General features: G+C 42.7%; 2 protein-coding genes across 2 annotated transcripts in view; one reads left to right on the top strand and one right to left on the bottom strand.

The window, feature by feature from the left end:
• Nucleotides 1-15456, top strand: part of TMEM266 (transmembrane protein 266) — a 64199-nt gene extending 48743 nt beyond the window's left edge. The window contains exons 11-12 of the mRNA XM_063347368.1: nucleotides 8744-8794; nucleotides 14211-15456. Coding sequence (XP_063203438.1) covers nucleotides 8744-8794; nucleotides 14211-14803 — 644 coding nt within the window. The 3' untranslated portion in view covers nucleotides 14804-15456. The remainder of the gene's footprint in view (nucleotides 1-8743; nucleotides 8795-14210) is intronic.
• Nucleotides 15454-18796, bottom strand: part of ETFA (electron transfer flavoprotein subunit alpha) — a 32415-nt gene continuing 29072 nt past the window's right edge. The window contains exons 11-12 of the mRNA XM_063347371.1: nucleotides 16465-16545; nucleotides 15454-15568 (exon numbers count right to left, since the gene is read on the bottom strand). Of these exons, the coding sequence (XP_063203441.1) occupies nucleotides 15530-15568; nucleotides 16465-16545 (120 nt within the window). The 3' untranslated portion in view covers nucleotides 15454-15529. The remainder of the gene's footprint in view (nucleotides 15569-16464; nucleotides 16546-18796) is intronic.

Genomic DNA, 18796 nt, shown 5'->3' with positions numbered 1-18796 from the left:
TTATGGAATAGTGCATAAGTTAAAGCTCCTCAGGGGCAGCTGTAGCTTGTACTCTGGTATTTACACTGGATTTTGTGCAACCATTTACTACAGCGTTCAGTAAGTCAGTCAGGTAACCCCAGCATCACATGGTGCGCTCAGCACCTCAGGGAGTTTGTGCAGGGATGCACTGTGGCCCGCACCAGGAGAGCGCTGTGTGTGCGGCTGATACGGTCGCTTTCAGTATGTGTTTTCACCCAGCTTTTCTTTCTGCAGACCTCTTTCTCTTTTTATCTGAAGTGCCTTAATTGCTGGTACGAGAGGCAAGAGCTCTAGTCAGATGGTCAACGGGCTCTGAAAGCATCCCATAACTCCTCAGATAATATTTCATGCCTCTTCTTGGAGGACACTTCTTGAGGCGGTACAGCTGTAAGCTGTTTGTGGCCTGGTCAGTCCTGTGCTAATTATCTGAGTAATGATCTGGTTGCTGCCTCACATGCTTCTGTCTCCCCAGAGTAGTTCACCAAGAGACCTCCTAACATAGTAGGAATAACTCTGTGGAAAATGTATGGATATATGGTATTTTCTAATTAATTTGGCTAAGCAGCAGGAAATTTTTCACCTTTAACTTGCTTTGAATGGAGGTTTTATTTGTCTTGCCAAAAAATTGATCTCCAGAGCGGACAAACAGGAAGGCTAAAACACAGGCTTCAGCATGCAAGTCAAAGTGTGCCATTATCAGTGCCAGGAAAGATGATGGACTCAAGAGAAGGGCAGGACTCCAGGAGCTATAAACCTAGGGCAAAGCTGTGACATTAGCTGCACTGTGAGCACTTTGCTGAGCTTCTCTGCCTCAGTTTGTAAAGAGCTTAGGGTGAAAGCTGTTGCATGTGAATGCGCAGCAGCATCGCTAATGATTTTCAGGACCATTGTGGTCAGCCTTTCTCCAAGAGCAAGGGAAATATCCTAAGTGCTTGTCATCCCCTTTCTTCTTCCCGGAGATGGTTACCGTTTGACATAATGGCAGATATTATCCTACCTGTTCATCTCTAAATTATAAAGGAAGTTTTTTCTCTTGCTGAGTTCTTACTTTGTACAGTATGTTACTGGTCATAGTCAGAATAACATCTAATGTTTTCTGCTCCTGCACAAATCATTTTTAGTGTTTGGTATACAAAGTTCCAGGCTTCAGGGAATGCCAGGTTCACAGTGCCCCATATAGCCATTAATACTTCCTTCCAAAATTTATTATTCTTTAATCTCTCCCATAATATATGAATTACAGTCCCTAGTGGAAATTCCTCATTTTCCTGCATATATCATTTCAGTTTTTGAAATTCTACACTACTGCCATAATTTAAGATTAATATGCCACCCTTCTGTTCCTTTGAGCAAGAACCGAATCCTAGCTCTGTTACTTTGCATCACAGAAAGCTTATTTTAGCTATTCTGAGTCAAATTTCCATTTTTATGGGGTTAGAAGTAAGTATTTTGCTTTGAGGGACTGCTGCAATTTATGATCATGCTTGAAGAAAAGCAAAGCTTGCTCTCCCCTTAGGTACCCGCTGTTTTGTAAGTGAAGGAAGTACGATATTGGGACGGGAACGTGAAACATTCTGGAGCTTCAGAGAGCTTCCCTTAAGATTATTCATAAGCTGTCTGAGAAGGGAAAGCAGGGCACTGGGAAGGATTTTGTCAGTTGTTCCTTGCAAGGCAGTCTGAGCTGGTTGAACACTTCTAAACTCTAAGCCAGTTCCTTTGGTGATCATCTGTTAGTGCTCTAAGAGAGCCCTGTTACGGCAGAACAATAGATAAAAAATAGTTTATGGTTATTTTCAAATGTTGAAATGTATCTACTTTGAAGCCTACTCCTGGAAATGGTTATATCGTAAGTGCACTCCACTTCCTGGTTAAACTCCATGTATCCGTGGAAGAGTGAGGATTTGGCTTCTTTGTGTAGGTGCCTCTTTCAGGCTTTGCGGTTCTCTGTGCACTGATCATCCAGGCAGGAATCAAAGGAATTAAACCTTAAGCAACACTTACATAAATGTGTGTGTAGTTAGTGAAGCTGGGCTCTTGAATTTCATATTCACCAAATGGGTGGGGTAGAAACTTTTCACTTCCAGAAGCGGTGAGCGTACAGTCACGCGTGTGAGGTTGAAGTTGTCTCCCATCATTAAGGTGCAGAGGTGTGAAGACATTGCTGACAGGTAAAGGAACACAGAAGTGGAACGTTTTCCACTGTCCAAGCATGCGGCCCCTTTCATAATAACCCCTTTCATAAACAGATCGTGCTCCATGTGACAGCAGTGATGTATTTTGCCTTCTGCTGCCGTTCTAATGCTGTTCCAGCATCTCACTTTTCTGAATTATTAGAAATATTTTCCTAATTTTCCTGGTCTACATTTATTCGTTGCCAGTTTATAACAATTTGTTCTTGAACCCTTATGCTGAAATAATTCTTTTCTTCTCCCTGATGTTTACCCAGCAAATTATTGTTTTGTTGGTAGCCGTATTCTTTCTCAATCTTTGTTTTTCTAGACTCAACAAACGTGGAGCTATTTTGCAGAGACAGACCCAAGTTCCTCTGTGCTTGCTTCAGGCTGACTGTAACAAGCCAACTCTGATGTGGATCTGCTGATCCATATTCATAGAGAACAAGGTTGGAAAGAGCATTGCGAGGTCCCCAGACCATCCTCTGCCCAAAGCCACTAGCCATGCTGACACACAGATGTCTTGCATCTCAGCCATGCTCAACTCAGCACACAGTGCTCTTGCAGCATGATCTGCTAAAGCGAGGGCCAAAGCCACCCAATTTGTTGTCAGTTAAGGATTTTGGTTTTCTGTCCCAGTTTTTCCTGGCCCAGCAGTATCTGCTGATAAGGGAGCCCATTACATATCCCAGGATTTCCTTCTGCGCAATAGCTTCCATCTCAGGTTGATTTCTTACGTAGAACGAGGCTGAATATGTTGCTCTGTTTTCTGCGCGAGATAACTTTGACAGCTCCTCTCAAGGTGGATTATCCACATGCTCAGGCATCCATCCGGCCTCTGCAGGGACTGAATATCCGTGTGAATGGAACAGTCCCGTGAGTTCTGCAGCTTGCACTAGTGTGGCAATCTGCCCACCTTTGAAAAGCTGGGGAAGTCTCCTGGAAAGTGCCAGCTGGCAGTTCATGTTTCCTCTTGGCACAAACTGTCCAGTCCATGTTGCTAGAGGGGAAGGGAGAGAGACCTTCTAGGGCCAGCAAAGCAAAGGGGAAAAAACTCTGCTCAGGTCATCTTGCACAAGACCAGAAAGGTGGACTAGACAGTACAGCACAGCCTAGGGAGCAGGCATGTGCCTTAATAAATGGCTTTACAAGTGAGCAGTGAGCCATACTTGGACTGCTGAGGAGAAGAGGCTAGGTCTGGCTGAGAATTTGGTGATGGTGAGTTCAGATGGCCAAGGTCAGACAGATCTGGAATGCCTGAGACTGCATGGCAACCTGCAGGGGAAATCTCTCTGGGAAGGTTACCGCTTCATTGGGGAAATTTGCCCTGTGGATTGCCAGTCTGCTGTCAGAAACACCTATAGATGTACGTTCTGTCTTCCTTTCGTACTGCACTGCAGTGGCATACTGGCTATGTTCTTTCTGGGAAAAGTCAGGTTGTGGCAGTTTCACTGGCTGAAGTCAGAGCAGCGTAGCTGTCATCACTGTTCCTATTTCTAGAAGTGTTTAGGGGACAATAATTTATCTTATAACTTGTACCTTGAAAAACCCCCCTGCTCAGAGTGTACCTTACTGTTTTTTACTGCAAAGTGTATTTTATGCTGCTTTTCTTTCCCAAATGCTTCTAAGGGGTTCTTTAAGGAGAAGACACTGTCAGATAGCAGTGGTGGAGATGAAAGATCTGCTTCTATAGAAACCTCCTAGTATAGAGTGCTTTCTGGGTAAGACATTACTCTACTCTGAGGCCTCACATCCTCAGTGGGAAGCAGAAAAAATAACCTTCCGTTTCAGAAAATTCAGCTTTGAGAGACAGAAGGCAGTACAATCAATGGCAATAAAAATATGAAGTAAAATACTTTAATAATGAAATATTTTGAAAGAAATCCCTTTTTTAAGGCCTCTAATCTGAAAGATGTGCAAATGGTATTTATTGTATGCAAGGGGGTTGCAGACTCATTCACTGAAGTCATTGATGAAACAATTAAAGGTCACTGTTGAGGGACTGTAGAAATAAAAGAGAGATCTGCCTTGGGTGGAATGGCATTTATGTGTTTCACCAAATTTATTAGGTTTTTACTGGGCCAGGAGAGAGAGATTACAACATTGTCTCTTGGGTCAGATGAGATTATATGGGACTGTACTCTAAATAGTTTATTGCTCCCTGAACTGTTTTAGCGTGTGTTCTGAGTCTTTCAGGAAAAGAACAGGCAGATAATTTGAAAACCTTCATCAGACAAAATCCAGTAGCAGTCAGACCGATCCCGACCAAGAACCGCATGTTTTTTCAATAATAGAGATTTGGGTAGCAGGCTGAGAGATGGGATTTATTTCCCCTTCTCGATTGGACTGTACTGCTCTGAGAGCCTTGCAGAAGTGGTTGGTTAGTGTCAGGGAAGGCTGGTTTGGCTTCGTGTGAGGTAGGTGGGAGTCTGAGCAACCTTCCCGCCCAGACGTTCCCTTCTGTCTAGTGAAACGCCCTGGTCCTGTTGGAGTCAGCCCTGCTGTCTGTTTGTGGTCCCACGTTACTCTGCTGCCTCACCTCTTCCAGTTACATAGTTGGCGTCTTCCACTAGCAGGTGAAGCAGTTCCGGGTGTCTCATTTTGCCATGCGATTTTGACAATCCTTCACACCCCGCACTGCTTGAGCGGATAACGCTCATAGACTACAGAGACCAGCCTGTTTCTGCTCGTTCCTTCTGCCCAGCAAAACCTGCTCTCAGCTGAATTCCACCTCAGTGCTGCTGCAGATCTGACTGCTTCCCATCACTCTTGCTTTCTAGGGAAGATTGTAGAACCACCTTTGTTTGCCAGAGGTTAGGATGGGTTTTCATGTGGGGAAGAGCTGCCTCTCTCTTCCCATTCTGCCTTCTCAACCCAATATTGGATCTTCATCGCCAGATTTCCTGGGGGTAAAGGCTTTCATTCATAGAATCATAGAATGGTTCAGGTTAGAAGGGACCTTAAAGATCATCCATTCCAACCATCCTGCCACGGGCAGGGACACCTCCCACCAGACCAGGCTGCTCAAAGCCCCATCCAGCCTGGCCTTGAACACCGCCAGGGATGGGGCAGCCACAGCTTCTCTGGGCAACCTGGGCCAGGGGCTCACCACCCTCAGAGTGAAGTATTTCTTCCTGATACCTAATCTCAATCTCCCCCTCATCCTATCATTACACTCCCTGATCAAGAGTCCCTCCCCATCTTTCCTGTAGGCCCCCTTTAGGTACTGAAAGGCTGCTATAAGGTCTCCCCAGGGCCTTTACCTGGTGCATGTAGCAAGAGGATCCCAGTCACCATCCACAGACGTTTATCTAAGGTTGACATTTCCAGGGTAAATGAGGGAAATACTTTTTCCTTCTACTTCCTGCCAGTTCCTTAGTTTACTATAAATAATAGCATTTGGGCATCGGATAAGGACTTCTAAATGGAAAGTTTCTCTTCTGGAAAAGGCGGTGCAGGTAGCAATGCTGTGCATTTAAAGAGATGCGTTTATTTCTAGGAAAGGAGGAAAATTAAGTCTTCTGCATCCTGAAAATTCCAAGGTGACAGAAATAAGAAAAAAAAGTTTTAAAAAAATGGGGAAGCTATGAAGAATGAAGTATTTCTCATAATTGCCTTTCTGGAGCTGAAACTAAAATACACTGGCAGCAGAAAACCCTCTGTAGAATTTAAATAATATACGCAATCTGTCCCTCTTGTAAAAGCTGGTCTCCCCTACTCACTCATACGGACTTCCGACATGCCACCAGCTGCAAATGCAGTTGTACTCCTGATCCCATTTGACTGCACACACTGAGCAGTGGGGACTTCATCTCGTTGTAAATCACCGTAAAGTACTTCAGCAGCATTCCAGAGTCATGTGCAGTACTGTACTTTTTATTTGTGTAAATGTTTTGTATGCACAAATAGTTGCTTTTAGTTGTATATTTGTGGCATTTTTTTTTTAAAGTCCTTGCTTTCAGCAATGCAGAATATAAGGAGAGATAACTGCAATTGTTTATAGCCTTTGATGCCCAAAGCAGCTGAGAGTCCCATATGACTAAGATGAGTTTGTTAATTGTCAGTTTGCTTTAATGTAATGATTCAGAAACTTAATCTGTTGTTGAAATGTTTATTCTACTGTTGTTATTCCATTACTCTTTATTGGTTTTTATTCATAAGAACCTATTCCAGGTAAAAAAATATATATATATGCATTTTATATTTTACATACACATGTATATATTTATACATCTATATTTTATTTATAGATAAATAGATAAGCAATGTAAAACAATGATGTTAATAAGGCCGTCACATAACAACATGAAAGCAGACAGCTCTCCCAGCCTTGTGTGCAAGTGGCCACACGCACGGCCAGGGTGATTGGTGGTTTTCCTCTGCATTCCCAGGGATCCGAGTGAGTACAACAGGATTTCTGATACAAAGAGCAGTCTGTATCTCGCTGCTAAACTGGTTTGAGAGCAACTGATTGGTTTGAAAATAGTGGCCTGGTACACTCTGTGAGCTGACAGACGGATGGCCAGGGCAGCAGATGTATGCAATGCTAAAGAAGAGTTGATCTGAGCCTTGCCATAAGACATGAAAAGCAGATGAGTGACTTTTCCAAGTTGTTTTCTGTCTTGGGTGCAAAGCCTCTTGGCATTTGGGGCAGACTCCAGTGAGAGCCAAAGGGAAGGAGAGCACCCCAGTCCCCCATCCGTGGCAGAGCGTGGCCGTGGGCTTTTGCCAGGTGATGAGGAGGGGCAACCCCTGCCATGTCGAACATGCCAAACTGCACTTCTGGTTTCCTCGTTTCTCTGCTTAGAATTAGACTCTAAGTTAAATGTGCTGAAAGTGCGTTACCAGAAATACAGATATGGAGGTATTTTCTGACCATAGCTGAAGGTTCCATGCCTGAACAAGAACCTGTATGTATATGGGCTGGCAGGTTTGGTGGCATTTAGCATATAAATTATGCATGATTGAAATGAAGTGTATTTTAGTAGCAGATAGCTGAAAAGCCTTGCAATGTACTCCTAATTCAGCGGCATTGCCTTGAGCTACTCTGAGGCCTCTTTTTTAAACTCAGACATTAGCACAAAGCACACCTCTGACTGCAGGCATTTAAAGATCAACAAGGGCCAAAAAAGCTTTTAAGATCCAATGAAACCAGGAAAACAACCATGTTGCCTTTCAGTGTCAGGTTAGATTGCCTTCTTACGAGTGCAGCTATTTCAGGTACAGAGTGCTTGGTGGTTTGGGTCTTGTTGTGTGGAGAAAGCGTTCCCCAGAAAACATCTGTTTCTTTCACCTGCAAACCGCAATGTGCTGTGAAAAGGCAGGACTGAAGCCACAGAGGCCCAGGGGGACGAAGGAAATCTGGCTCAAAGGGATGAGCATGGTTTTCTGAAACACGGTATCAAAAAGAGCACTTAAAAGGAGAGAATGCTTTTAGAGCACACGATACACCGCAAATTGGGCAGGTCAGGTTGCTTGTAAGCCTGAAATTCTTCCTGGATTGCCCATACTGTTTTCTTAGCAGCAATATTTGCGTTCAGCTCAGAATTGCAACAAGAGGAGTTTGTTATTTTCTTTTTCAGCGACTGTAAGAAGTTCTGCTTTTCCGTAAGATGACAGGAAATCCCACTGTCATCTGCGGCATCTAAAACCCGTACATGCAATATCGCTGCTGCTTTCCCTTTTGCCGTCATGTCTTCTTTTTTATCTTACCTTTATTGAAGTTCAGGTGTAGCTCTCACGTAGGCACTACAAGCGTAGTACTATGCCCTTGACTTGAAAAAAATCTTTATAGCATATTTTAAGCCAACAGATAATGTAACGTTACTATTATGCTATATCTTTCATCTATAGATATATGTTATATACAACAAAGTAACTCTTTATTCATTCTAAATGAAAAAAAGAAAATACTATTTTAGAAGTAGGGATTTACACATTAAAACTACATGGATTTAGAGCTGCTGGAGAGCTGCCTTGCTGGGCTCTGGTTTTTGTTTCCCACAGCAGCGTTTGTGCTGAGCCGGAGAGGCATTTCCACTTGTTTCGGAAAACTTGTGTGGCTTTTATTGGCCATGTCATCCAAGGTGGAAGAGGGGAAATTCTAGGCTGTCTTCTGGAAACATACTGGATATCGTTTCTTCATTCAAGTCAACTGCGTTTCACAGGAACAAGTTAGAGACACTAAGAGGAAAGAGAGTGCCGACACACGGGGAAGCTGCTCAGGGACAGCGGTGATGCTGCCATTCAGCAGGACAGCAGCAGAGGTCTCAGGAGGGGATTGCAAGTGAGAATGAGGAGCAGTGTTGGGCCGCGTGAAAAAAAGTACTGAAATGAGATAGAGAAACGTCTTTAGGAGAAATAAAACCTGCCCTCCCAGTGCCCCTACCTGCAGAGCTCCTAGGCCGAGTCACATCTGGTCGTCTGGCCTACAAATACACAAAAGGTGGTGTCCTGGGCACACAGGGCAGAGGAGAGCCTTTCACAGGGGGGAACTTCAACCGTTTAATCATATAAATGGTCTTCTAATGGCTGCCTTTTTGTTTTTTCAGAGGATGACATGAATAACTACATCAGTCGATACTACAACGAGCCTAGCAGTGGTAAGTTTTGCTTGAAAAATGTAAATGTGAACTGTATTTTTGCATTGCACTGTGTGCTGTAAACCGGGTGAGACTGAACAATGATGTATGTCTGTCCTGGAAATGAGACCCACCGCAGCATCTCTTGGTTTGCTCCGTGGAAGTTTGTACCAAATTGTAATTCCCTAAACGTTGAGGGTTTGCTCCTGAAGGCACTCAGAATAGTTAGACCCGGGAGAGGTGAACTCCCCTTAGCTGGGCTGTCCCGTCTGCAGCACGGTTCAAACAGACCCGAGAGTGACAGCAGGGACAAAAGAGAGAAGAGAAGAGAAGTGGGGAGTGAGCTTAGCCCAGCGCCAGCCTCGGGAAGGCTGAAGGGGATGGGAAGAGACCTCAGCGGGGGCACGGTCCGTGACCCGAGGTCAGGCTACAGCGGGCTGTGCCCTGGCTGTCCCTGGCAGGTGTCCCGCTGCCATCGGGGCTGGGCAGGGCCCGGGGGGCTGCGGGCGGCTGGGAAATGTCATGGTAAGCAAGGTGGGGGGTGTGGGTGTGCACCTCCCCCTTATGTATATAAAGTATATAAAATTTCATATAGTTATATATTAAAAAAAAGTGTGGGGTTTTTTTAGGTATAATGTATTATATATCCCATATATACACACATTAAAAAAAAAAATGTGTGTCTGCATATACATGTGTGTACATATCTAGAGATATGTATATATATGTACAAGTATTATATGCATACATCCTATACATAATCCTTATATATAGTGTGTATACACAGTGAAATACAGACATATATGTCTATGTCTGTATACACATATATATGATGTTATATATATTAAATGTGTATATATGTGTGTATGCATATAAATCTATTATCCACTATATATGTATATCCCACGTATATGCACAGAAATCCCAGTATACAGACATATATAAAAAAAGATGTAAGTAAAAATATATACATGTTTATACACATATATGTACAATGTACCATATATGTATCTCCAAACATACATCCACACATATATATATATGAGAAGACTTATATACATACAGAGGCCTGTGTATATATACCTATATATGGATATATATAAAGATATAGGTGTATGTCTTTATATACATATAAAGATGTGTGTGAGAGGTTGTGTCTGTGTGTATACAGAGATATTTTTTCTAAATACGTTTATTAAATATATAAAAATATATAAATCTTTATGTAAAGGGGTGGGGGTGTGTGAGAGATGGTCTCTGAATATGTATACGTGTGTATATATTACAGACATAAAACAGGTATCTATGTATATGTAGAATGAGTTATATGTTTATATCCCCATATATACATACACACATGGAGATATATATAGATGTATATGTAACATAAGAATAAATAAAAGTGTGTGTAAGTGCATGGTTGTAAGTATATATCTGTGTAATGTATTATATATGTATATCCTTGTAGATACATCCCTACAGTGATATACATGGGGAGATACATATGTGCTGATTAGAGATCTTCTGTTTTTTCATATAGAGACATAAAAAAATGTGTGTGACAGTGTGTACATACATACATATTTTTTATATATTCTGTATTACATAAAATACGAATGTGTGTGTATATATACACACATATGTATATAATGTGTGTATGTGTGTGTATATATATATACACACATATATATATTGATATATTAAGACATGTATATGTGTACAGGCATATGAATATATGTCTACATATGGTTCTATATATGTGAAGATCTATAAAGGTGTTTATGCGTGATTGTGTATATACATATATATTTTATATGTATTTTTTATATAAAATATGAATGTGTATGCCTATGTAGATATAATGTATTTTATATATATCCACAGGTATATATATTTATATATAAACATATGCCTATATGTGTGTATAACTGCATATACATAGATATGTTATTATATATAGTAATATATATTAAAAGGTGTGTGTCTGTGACTATATGCTTACAGATTTTATATGGATTCTATAGTATGCGTATGAATGTGTGTGTGTGTATATATATAATGTAGTGTATACATGTATGCCCATATATAGATACATGGGGATATGTAAATACATATTTATATATAAAGGTAGATATATGTGTGGGACTGCATGTATAGATGTATTTTATATTATGTAATATATATAAAAACTGTGTCAGTGCATATACATATATTTTTAATATGTATTACCTATAATATGGATATAGCTCTGTGTGTGTATCATGTATAGGTATAATGTATTTTTTATATATATATATCCCTATGTATAAATTCCCCATATATACAGAGAGGGGGAGAGAGAAAAAATATGTGTATGAGACTGTATATATTTTTAAATAATTATATATATTTTAAAAAGAGAGTGTGTAAGAGAGACTGTGTCTGTATATTTGCATATATTTATTATGTATAATCTGTATTATGTGTATATTTTCTATATATGTGTTTGTGTGTATATACGTGCGTGTAGGTACATGGTATTTTATATATAGGTATATTCCCCATACATTCCCCTATATATGTGTGTGTATATAAAGCTATTTAAGTGTGTGTATGCAGACAGATACGAAGACAGGTAAAGGTATGTGTAGCTACCCAGAATATTTTATATATATATATATATATAAAAATAATATGTGTATATATAATTTTTATATATATATATATATATATGGGTGGGTATGTGAGAGCCTGTGTGTATACATAGATAGTTTATCTATTATATATGAGTGTATCTATACACATATATGTATTATGTTCTATATATAGTAGATATAAGATGCAGTACATATATAGGTAGAATATATTATAAATGAGGATACTTACACACACACTTTCTGTAAGTATGGATAAATGCATATATATGTGTGTGTATATAAAATCTGTACGTGTGTATAGACTGTTTGTCTATACATACACGCATAAATTATACATAGCTGTTAAAAATACACGTGTGCGTACACAAATAGCTATTTGGTATTACTCTTATTTGTGTATAGCTCTCTGTGTGCATCCCATATAGAGCTGGATGACTCTATACATAGGTGTATGGTTAAAACGCTAGAGGGCAAGGAGGGGAGGTGTGAGTGACCCTGTCTGTGTATATGCATATAATTTAGTGTGTGTGGGCACCTACAGGTACAATATACATATTACATATGTATCTCCCTCTGTATACACATTCCTTGTGTATGTACTCAGTGTGAAAAACAAATAAATGGTACGTGCGTGTGTACGCTAGTTCAAGACAGGTAATTATACGTATTTAAAGGGGGACTATGTATTATATAGTGTATGCATCAAGTGTGTGTGTACATATGTATACTGTATTATATACGGGGCTCCCAGCAGATGCCCCCCCAGCTATATAGATCAATCTATACATAAATATTACATGTATATAAAATATGTGTGGGAGAGAGAGTGAGCGACTGGGTATAGAGAGAGACACACACTCACTCACTCTATTATTTATAGATGTATAGCCCTCTGTATTTATCCCCATTATACATGGTGATATATATAAATATGTATCTGTACAGCTATATAAATAGAGGTATGTGTTCATGTATTTTATGTATATATACGTATAACCCATAAATACATACGCACAGAGAGAAATACATACATACATTTATTGATAAATGTAGAAGGGTTGTGTGCATTCAGTAACAACAGATAATTGTATGTATTTAAAGGGCGGGACTATATATACAATGTCTGTACATATCTAGGTATAATGTAGTATACATGGAGCGCATAACACACGCACTTGTGCACTCCCTTTCCCCCACTCCCCATGAATCTATATATAAATAAAGATTATGTGTAAATAAAATGGGGGGGGAGGGTGAGAGAGACTGTGTATGCATCTACGATATATATGTGTGTGTACATATAAAGGTATACAGTATTATTTGTAGCTATATATCCCTCTATACATCCCCATAATCTACTTGGAGAGCTACTAAAAAAAAAAACCCAACTCCAAAACAACACAGTGTATTTATCTCTATGTGTAGGTATAATGTATTCTAGCTGTATATTCCTCTATATGCATTCCCCGTGTATATACACACAGAGTGATAAATACACAGATAGCTATATATAACAGTATGCATATGTGCGTATAAGAGCAAGTGTGTGTATTCTATTAAATTCTATGTATTTAAAGGGGGGGACCATGTATTACATAGTATACGCATCAAATGCCTGTGTGTAGGTGTAACAGATTATATATGCAGTTCCTTATACATACACACACATTCCCCATATCTATAGGAATAAATCTATATTTATTTAAATATGTGTTTATGTGTGTATATGTATATGGTATTATTTATAGCTATGTATCCCTCTATATACATTCCCATTATATATAAAAGCAATATATAACTAAAGAGGGGGTGTTCATGTGTACGTGTAATGTATTATTATTATTCCTCCTTCTATACCCATTCCCCATATCTACAGACACACACATATATAGATAGATATCTATATAGAAAAGGGGGGTGTGTGTGCATGAGAGTATTTGTGTTAGGCTGTTGCATTTGATCATAGGTTATTATATGTATTTAAAGGGGGGACACTGTACTATAGATACAGTGTGTATCTCTCACACCTCTAGGTGTACATATATAGGTATAGTGGATTACATATGGAACTCTATATATATCTACTCACACACTTCCCCCTATATGTATGGCTATATATATATACAGATTATGTGTATATAAAAAATGTATGTATGTGTGAGAGAGGCTGTGTGTGTAATATATACATATATAAAAAAAAGACGAGTGTGTGCACACATACATTGATGTATGCAATACTATTTATATATTAAGAGCCCTCTCCATACCCCCTCATTATATACATGGAAATATAAAAGATGCATGTATCTAAACATAGGGATATATAGAACTATATATATTCTAAAATGTAGATGAATAAAGAGTTTGGAGTTACAGAGGATATGTTCTTGTATAGATACATTTTTCATATATCCCACTTTCAGGTATACCACTTGCTATATATTCTTGCTCTGTTTCCCTACCAACACAGAACAATATACATATATTTATAGAGTTATGTGTGTAAAGTTAGATAATATGTATTATAGATGTGTATAGGTATTTTATATAATAAGTACACACAGCTGGAGGTATATGGTATTACTTATATACGTACATGCCCCTTTTCTCTCTCTCTCTGTATAGCTGTATCTGTACATATAAAAAAAGCCATGTCAGTGAAGGGGGATGTGTTGCTCACCAGCTATTCCATACATTTACACAACCGCTCTATAAGAAGCAGACACGGGCGAGGGTGGAGGCGCGGTGGTTTTTAGCACGGTGGGGCCTTCACCCACCTCTCTCTGCTTTCTTCCCTGCAGACAGCGCCGTCCCTGAGGCAGCCATCTGTGTGGTCACCACCGCCGCCATCGACGTCCATCGCCCCAACATCTCCTCCGACCTCTTCACAGTGGAGGTGCCGATGCGGCTGGGCAGCACGGGGACGTCCGCCAGCATCACCTCGGGCAGCGCCTCGCGCTCCACCGTCAGCTCAGGCACACAAGCCTGCAGCGAGAGCAGCCAGACGCTGGGCTCCTCCCCGGACTGCAGCACGGCCTGCGAGGACGCTGCCGAGGCTGCTGCCAGCCCACGGGCCGAGCTGGCACCCAGCCGGCAGCAGGTGGCCCAGGCCATGGTGCAGGAGCTGCTGTCCTCCCTGTCGGAAGAGGCCTGCCTGGCGCAGAAGGGGCTGGATCCTGTCAACCTGAAGCTGCCCAGCCCCGCGGGCTCAGTGGGGGCCAGCCCCGACCTGGGCCACCGGCTTAGCGTCTACAATCGCAGGAACCAGGAGAGCCTTGACGTCTTCCAGCTCAAGCCCCTCATCGACTGCCCACAGGGTGCCCCGGTGATCGATGAGAAATATGGGGCGCTGGGACCCCCGGAGCCACGGCTGGGCAGGGTTCCTGAGGCATAGGGACAGCCTGGGGGGAACCAGGACAGCTGTGGGGACACACTCGCAGCACTGGGTCACAAGGCTGCCACAGGCAAGGCGACAGTGCTAGAGGCAACCCGTGGCATCTCCTGCAATGGCCACCAGCCCAGGCCCAAGCCAGCATCGCCTCTGCCCACCAGTGCCCGTGGTGCATGATGAACCTGCCCTGCCACCAGCTCTTGGCCAGCTGGGACCTATGATGTCCTCTGGGGCACAATGGACCTTCTGCCAGTCTTAGGCCAACACGGACCCACAGTGCCTGGGGGCGACAGACAGACTCTGGCCCTGTCCTGCCAGCAGCCTGGGGCCAGCCCAGCAGTGCCCAGGAGCACCATGGACCTTCCACCAGCGCAGGGCTAGCACAGACCCACGGTGCCCAGGGGCAGGACAGAGCTGCTGGACAGCCTGGGCCCGGGCTGGCCCCCTGGCCTGACCCTGCCCAGGGGCTGAGCGCGGCTGGGAAGGGAGTGGGGATGGGAATAAACACTGACAAACACATGCTGCCTCTTACCTTGTATCCCTCTCTCGTTCCCTTTCCATCCTTCCCTTCCTGTCTTCTGCCCCACCACCGCCACCAGTCTATGTGCCACCCCACCGTCCACCACAAATAAACCACCACCACAGTGACCCCACCTCTTTCCAGTACAATCCTTTATTTGCCCTTATTCCCCACACCCCAACTGCAGAGGCAGGGTCCATCACCAGCACTCACTTCTTCTTCAGCAGCTCTGTCATCTCCGGCACCGCCTGAAAGCACCAGTGCTGGGGTAGTGTGTGTGCTCTCACTCAGACCACCCCCCACCCCCACCCCCCCCCCAAACTCTCCATGTGCTGCACCTGCCCCCCCCCCGCCCCGTCACCCTCCCCACCCTCCCACCCCTCATGCCCAGCACAGCACTCCAGGGGCTGTGGGTCACCCCAGCTCACAGCACTCCCCACTTCTCTCCTGCTGAATAAAGCCTCTTAATTATTTAAGAGAGCTACATTTCCATTAGGTGGAAATAATGCATTCGTACAAAATTTATTAAGGAAATTGTCTACATGGTGTTTCTTCAGAATGTGACTTTGTCTCTGGCTTATGAAAAGGCCCGTGCTTGCCACCGAGCCAGCGGGCATCAGTTCAGGAATGGCATTAAGTGCTGGCAGAGTTTCTGCGTGCGCCTCCCAGAGCCACCACAAGCTCCCGCACATCACACGTGTGGCCGTGCACGTGGGTGGCTCGCACATGCAAGCCACGGGCACTTGGCCATGGGCTAGCTTGCAGCGCAGACTTCCCAGAGAGAACACTAAGTTAGTTCCTCATGGGCGTCAGAAAGGCAGCAAGCCCAGGCAAAAATAAGACCTCCTCCTGCCAACTCTACTTTTATATTTTATGAAGCTTAAAAATACATGTAAGGACCTATGTACAGTTATTGCTCAAGATGGTTCATATTCAGGAAACCAGAATAGAGGCAGCCCAGTGTGACACACCCCCCCCCAACACACATGACAGCATCTACTTGCAGGGCTTGAATTTGGAGACTGAAAATAATGAAATCATAAAGCCAGTTCTTTAACAAAACAACCCTTACTGGTGTGTATTATCTAAGCTATCATTACATCTCTGAAACCATTATCCCGTGCATCTGCAAGTTCAGCCTCACCTGAAATAAGTCTGCCACCAGTCCATAGTCTGCCACTTGGAAAATGGGAGCTTCTGGATCCTTGTTAATAGCAACAATGGTCTGCAAGCAACAGTAGAGCACCATGTGAATATATAAATATATATAATTACCATCTACAGCTGGCTTACGGTTGACAAGCCTTGTCTAGGAAACATGGGTTAAATTCTCTCCAAGCCCCCCGAAGCAGAAGATACAGATTGCAGCACTTAACATTTTTCCTTTCCACCTTAAAAACGAACAAACACACACAGACACACGCACCCAGCCGGACAGACACACCCCCCCTCCCTCCCCTGCTCATTCCATACATCAGGGACAACCTGTTGAAAAGAGTCTAGACAAAAAATTACCACAACAGATTATCTGCAAGATCTAAAGCCATACCATTACAGACATAACAACTGAAAGGTGGCATTTAAATCAAGTACAATAAAGCCATGCCTAAAGGCCTCGGTACTTACTATGGGCCATATCATGGAGTTTGTCACACAGCAGAAAAATGGACATGATCAAAATTCCATACAACAGTCCAGAAAATATTTTTCTTGGTTTAAACTCTGCCATACAAGTAACTCACTCTGTAAATGCCTGTGACAGCTTCCAGCAAAACGAGCGTGGGTGTCCCCATCAAAATCTACAACAGGATGGGGAGCACTCCAAAAAGGATTTGGGGGGGGGGTGGGGACGGGGGGGGTGGGGACGGGACAGGACAACAAAAAAGACAACAGCTCATAAAACGAGCGTTACCCCAAGCAGGGGTCTGAGCCCCCAACTCCGCATACGGCCCTTCAACCGAAATGCTGCCCGTGTGAGCTCTGTTTCGAGGCAACCAGCCTGCTCAGGAGAGCTCCAGCCCAACGCTTAACCTGCTGGTCCCTGGTACCCACAGTTCACGTGTCTCTGTTTTACTCCCTCCCCTGAATCCCCTGAAGTCCAACAAAACTAATGGCTCAGCAGCACACGCCAGCGGCCGTAACTCAAAGATAAAAGCCTGCAAATCCTGTGTTTTTAGGCCCACAGAAGTGTTTCTTCTTCGCAGGTCGTTTGTATCCTGTGACTCGCTATAAAGGAAGGCCAAAGCACACACACAAGGACGTACCTGCGGCAGAGCGCTGCTGCCCTCCTGCCAGCTTGTAAGCAAAGACCTGCAAGTATTCCCCTAATGCTTCCCCTGAAATATTTTTCCCGAAGTTGTATTGGTTTTATTTCAGTTACCCCATTTGCAAATACAAGCCTCCTCTGGCAGTTCTACAGTGCAGGAAGCAAAATCCAGGCTGTGATACACCTGAAGATATTAGCACAAACAAGACTTTCTCTAATTATACCCTGAGGCCCTTTGCAGAACCGTTCACAGGGGCCAATGCTGAGGGCCAGCTGAGGCCACTTGTTGGTGACAGCCTGTGGGCTGCCAGCTCTGTCCCTATCGCAAAAATAATTAACACCAATTGCTTGCAAAACTGTCTTAAGCTTTAGTTTGGCAGCCCTGTCCTTCCTCTGTCTCCATTAGCTGAAGTAACTTTTTAGTAAGATCTGGTTCTCTACCACATCGCTCAGTTGGCCTTCCCACGGTAAGAAGCAAAAGCATCACCTTGCTGCAACAGAACTTTGCAAGTTCCATCTCTTAGAAAGAAAAGCTACTGTAACTACCTCATGAGGGAATCAAAAATAAGGAAAGAAAGCAACAACGATTCTTCAGGTCTCCTCAAAAGCTGCATTTTCTACCTTGCTGTAAAAGGACAAATAAATTATACATTTCACTTGGTAGAAAGCATCTGATTACTTTGGAAAATGTATCTTGAAGTGTACGAGTTCACAATGCCAGGTAACTGTGCTGAGGGATGGGGGACACTCCAGAGAGCTCCCACGGCTGCATAATTTTTTATGTTTCTAAAAACTGGATCTTTTCAGTAACTACCCCACCTATGTGCCTTCGCCTAAAGGAAAGCAGAACACATTTCAAACACAAATAAGTAAAAGCGAATTTCACAATACACACATTTGTTTACACTAGAAAAACTATAGTACGTGGGAGAAATGAAAGATCTCAGATTGACAAATTTCATCTGTCCTTATAAAAGAACATCTCAAAATATCAATCAGGGCACTGCTGCTCAGTATTTTTATATCAAAGGAAATTCTGGCACATAAAGTAACAGGTTTCCAGTATTTCTGGTAGTCTTAATGGAGATAAGGCAGGAGATAAATACAAACAAGGCCAGCTCGAGTTTTAAGCAGCTTTAAATACACAGTTCTCAGTCAAGGGCTGATGCTAATCCCACCTGCCCACCTCCTCCCTCACCCAAAAGCACAG

The sequence above is a fragment of the Chroicocephalus ridibundus genome, chromosome 9 (assembly GCF_963924245.1).
Source record: "Chroicocephalus ridibundus chromosome 9, bChrRid1.1, whole genome shotgun sequence".
NCBI lineage: Eukaryota > Metazoa > Chordata > Aves > Charadriiformes > Laridae > Chroicocephalus > Chroicocephalus ridibundus.
Note: the sequence above shows the minus strand (reverse complement) of the source record. Positions and strands in the feature narration are given on the sequence as shown.